General features: G+C 40.8%; 1 protein-coding gene across 1 annotated transcript; it reads right to left on the minus strand.

Annotated features, from left to right (window-relative positions):
• On the minus strand, positions 1–4,149 carry LOC146636532 (uncharacterized). Its single transcript, XM_085350876.1, has 5 exons — positions 4,124–4,149; positions 3,843–3,915; positions 3,709–3,759; positions 999–1,160; positions 1–280 (listed from the first exon to the last, which is right to left on the minus strand). Exons 2-5 carry the CDS (start codon positions 3,895–3,897, stop codon positions 72–74), a joined length of 477 nt encoding a protein of 158 aa, XP_085207002.1. The 5' UTR covers positions 3,898–3,915; positions 4,124–4,149; the 3' UTR covers positions 1–71.
• Positions 4,150–4,444: the final 295 nt, after the last annotated feature.

Consider the following 4,444-nt stretch of genomic DNA (forward strand, 5'->3'; position numbering starts at 1 on the left):
CACACAGGAAAACTGTCTTTAAATGCACCATCTGCCATAATTGTTGTCTTGTTTTAATTATCTCTATTTAATTACAGCACAAGTCTTTGAGTGTCATTGTCACCATCGGGCTGTCGTTGTCTACAACAGCAGAAAGCTAAAAAGAGCAGTGCTAACAGGATGTAGGTCACAACGGTGAAACAAAACGCGAACAGGTAGAGCATCGTGTTGCAGTAGACATCAGGCTGTGTCATATTCTTGTTGTAGTTGGGTTCATAAATAGAGTAGATGACTATATTACCTGGAAGAATATAAAAAATGATCTCAAATTAGAATGAGAGTGATGGACCTGCACGGCTTCTACATAAATGCAGAACTGGCTTCAAGATTTTTTCAAAATGCTGCTGTAATTAGTTTATTTTAAAAATGTAAAAAAAAAAAAAAAAATCCAAGGAACAATAAGAAAAATTTATTTCTGTTAAATTCAATTCAGTTTTATTAGCAAAAAATTACAACAGCACTTGGTCATTTAACATTGTGTATTCTCCTTATATATCCAAAAACAGCTAGTACTGCGTGACGTATATGATCAGTTTAATTTACAAATAAATCGACTGATTTACTGATAAGACCTGTTCCCTTTGTTATTTCATGACAAATGAAGCAGACATAAAATTGTTATATTTTTTACGTTTTGTTATAGCTGTTCACTGTAATTTTAAATATGAGGGCAGATAAATCTTAGTGCAAGTGAGGGAGGTCATTGTTAGGTAGAATAATCAAAAATGCCAAAATGCCTAAAACTAAAGTGCACGATGACAGAAACTTCTAACCAAGTCGAGGAATTTTACATATGTGACCTTATTATTTAAAAGGTTTGCTCGTGTTTTTGTCTCCCTGTACTCACAAGGAAAATGTCCAGGCCTTGTAGTGAAATTCTCAATTTTTTCAAACTAATCATCTTGTTATTTACTTTTCCTGCTCTGTTTACTGTGGTGTTAGAAAAATTTGAAGTTTACCCGCAAGTAACCAGCCACACAGGAAGATGATGGTCATGGACCAACAGAAAGTGTTGCACCAGTTGTACCATAAGCTCAGTGCCAGGAAGACCGGTATGATCCCATACAGGGACATGTAGAAAGGGATAAAAGTCTGTCTGGGACAGTTATAGAGTCCTGAACCTATGGGGCACAAAAATAAATAAAACTAAAACACAGCATCTGAAATATTATTTAATTTTTCAATTATTTTTGTGACACGTCTTGATGCATGCTCAGTCATCCAGGTAAAGAAATCCCAGAAGGTTGATTCTGTTTATCTGGACGTAGCGTTTTCAGTGGGAGAAACGTTTCCTCACTCATCCAGGTGACTTCTTCATTCTCAGCTGACTGCAGGTTTCCCCAGCCTTATAGTACAGGGTGGGCCATTTATATGGATGCACCGTAATAACATGGGAATGGTTGGTGATATTAAAGTCCTGTTTGTGGCACATTAGTATATGTGAGGGGGCAAACTCCTCAAGATGGGTGGTGACCATGGTGACCATTTAGAAGTCGGCCATCTTGGATACAACTTTTGTTTTTCCAATAGGAAGAGGGCCATGTGACACATCAAACTTATTGGGAATGTCACAAGAAAAACAATGGTGTGCTTGGTTTCAACGTAACTTTATTCTTTCATGACTTATTTACAAGTTTCTCTTTGTTCACAGCCATTGACATGTCGAAGAGGTTAACACATGAGGAGCGGATCAAAATTGTGTTGATATCTGGTGAACGCAGTAACCGGGTCATTGCAGCAGATTTCAATGCAAGACACCCTACGAGTCCACCCATCTCCCATGTTACAGTTAGCAAACTGCTTGCTAAGTTTCGTGAAACTGGTTCAGTGTTGGATTTGCCAAAATGTGGACGCAAGAAAACTGTCACTAATGAAGAAACATCAGCGGCTGTCCTAGCTTCATTCAGCAAGAGCCCACAGCGTAGCACTCGCCGCGTGTTACTGGAGAGTGGCATTAGTTGAACATCCCTTCGGCGGATATTAGCTACTCACAAATGGCACCCTTACAAACTCCAGCTACTGCAGCATCTCAACGAGGATGACCCAGATCGGCGCACAGAATTTGCAGAACGGGCAAAACAAAAACTGGAACAGGACCCTCAGTTCACGCAGAAGATTTTGTTCAGTGATGAGGCAAACTTTTATGTGAAGTTAACTAACACAACCACCGCTATTGGTCTGACACTAACCCACATTGGATGGGTCCCTCCAAGACTGTTGGAACAACAAAAGTGATGGTTTGGTGTGGTATATGGGGTACAACCATAGTGGGTCCATTCGTCATCAATGGAAACCTCAAGGCCACTGGATATTTGAAATTGCTACATGATGATGTGTTTCCCTCTTTATGCACTGAAGCTGGCACGTTCCCTGAGTTTTTCCAGCAAGATGGTGCACCACCACATTATGGGTGCCAGGTCCGAGCATTCCTAGCTGAACAGTTTCCTGGAAAGTGGATTGGTCGTCGTGGGCCAGTTGAATGGCCCCCAACGTCTCCCGATCTGACCCCCTTAGACTTTTATCTTTGGGGTCATCTGAAAGCAATTGTCTATGGTGTGAAGATACGAGATGTGCAGCACCTGAAACTACGGATACTGGATGCCTGTGCTGGCATTTCTCCTGCGGTGTTGCTATCAGTGTGTGAAGAGTGGGAGAAGAGGGTTGCATTGACAATCCAACACAATGGGCAGCACATTGAACACATTTTATAAGTGGTCAGAAACTTGTAAATAACTCATGACAGAATAAAGTTACGTTGAAACCAAGCACACCATTGTTTTTCTTGTGACATTACCAATAAGTTTGATGTATCACATGGCCCTCTTCCTATTGAAAAAACAAAGTTGTATCCAAGATGGCCGACTTCTAAATGGCCACCATGGTCACCACCCATCTTGAGGAGTTTGCCCCCTCACATATACTAATGTGCCACAAACAGGACTTTAATATCACCAACCATTCCCATGTTATTACGGTGTATCCATATAAATGGCCCACCCTGTACATTTGCATAATGACTGAAACTAGCACCACTGAATAAACAATGGGCTGGGAGCTCAGTTCCTTGCTCCATTGGGAACAACCTCTGGTGATGCGGATGGCACAACACAGAAGAGCTACCTCGTCAGGCCAGGACTCTGCAGTCTATTTACACCTACAGGCCAGTGGACACTCTTTCAATGATGAGGATGTACACATCCTGGACAGGGAGGAACGCTGGTTTGAGCGCAGAGTGAAGGAGGCCATTTACGTGAAAAGGGAAAGACCATCTCTGAATTGAGGAGGGGGCTTAAGGGTACATCTTTCGCCATCTTACAATGCTATGATTGCAGCCATCCCCCAACTCTCTGTGAATGGTACTCATGGCCATTGATCAGTGGGCTTTGGTCAATGATCATGATGTTAATGATCAAGGAATTGACCTCCCAGCCCAGTGTTCCTTCAGTGGGCTGGTTTCAGTCATTATGCAAATGTACTGTTTATAAGATTGGGGAAACCTGCAGTCAGCTGAGACTGAAGAAGTCACTTGGATGAGTCACAAAACGTTTCTCCAACTGAAAACGCTACGTCCAGATGAACAGAATCAACCTTTTGGGATTTTTGTGACACATAAAAATACATTCGCATGAATCTGATCTGAACATTGCAATAACAATATCTCTTACTTACCAAGTATTCCTTGAGCAACAAATGTGAAGGAGAAAATGATCAAGGTACATCCTGGAGGCAGATACAGCGCTTTGTCAGTCACAAATCGCAGTGTGCACCATCTACACATGTGCAAAGATTTTCAACTCTCTCACCTATTACTATGTTTCGAAGTCCACACACGGATTGTGGTCTCTGACTCCCTGGCATGATAACTATTAGTCGAACCTACAAAGACACAAAGATAGCCACGAGATAACCTCCAGCTGTTAATATTTGTCTGTCTGTCAATGTTTTTCCATCTTTTTAAACCAGGCACTGAATTTTATCGTTTACAATTTAAGGAAATGCCCATGAACTTCCTTTCCTGTGTTAAAATAATTAGCAAATTAAAGTGTATTATGTGAGAGCATTAAATAGATTATTACAGACCGACCTGTTTGTGTGTCTGACCGGACACATTTGAAGATACAGAAAAGGACTGTTGCAAGTACGTGGCCACATAAACAGCAATGTGCGCATGATATTGTTTCAACTTCCTCTTACACTGTCTCACTTTAACGCCTGTTCTCTTTTTGCCTGCCCATCCCATTACAGTTATATCATGTAATCATAAGTAAGTACAGCCATTTCCATGGTAATTAAACATGTGAATCACTTTTACATAAAGCAAATTAACAATGAAAAAATATCTGTTTTCTGTTTTCGTTTATTTTCTTGTTTGTTTTTGTATATTTAAGGAAATGTGGGGTAAAGC

Source organism: Diplotaxodon limnothrissa, linkage group LG3, assembly GCF_057381915.1.
Source record: "Diplotaxodon limnothrissa isolate DT_005_m linkage group LG3, D_limnothrissa_male_GT1.1, whole genome shotgun sequence".
NCBI classification, from domain to species: Eukaryota; Metazoa; Chordata; class Actinopteri; order Cichliformes; family Cichlidae; genus Diplotaxodon; species Diplotaxodon limnothrissa.

Bases quoted from the DNA above. Each gene is read 5' to 3' on its own strand.
- LOC146636532 (XM_085350876.1), bottom strand. From the start codon at position 3,897: ATGCCAGGGAGTCAGAGACCACAATCCGTGTGTGGACTTCGAAACATA. The intron at 3,760-3,842 runs GTGAGAGAGTTG...ATCTGCCTCCAG, and splicing joins ACTTCGAAACATAGTAATAG to GATGTACCTTGATCATTTTC. The intron at 281-998 runs GTAAACTTCAAA...ATATTCTTCCAG, and splicing joins GTGTGGCTGGTTACTTGCGG to GTAATATAGTCATCTACTCT.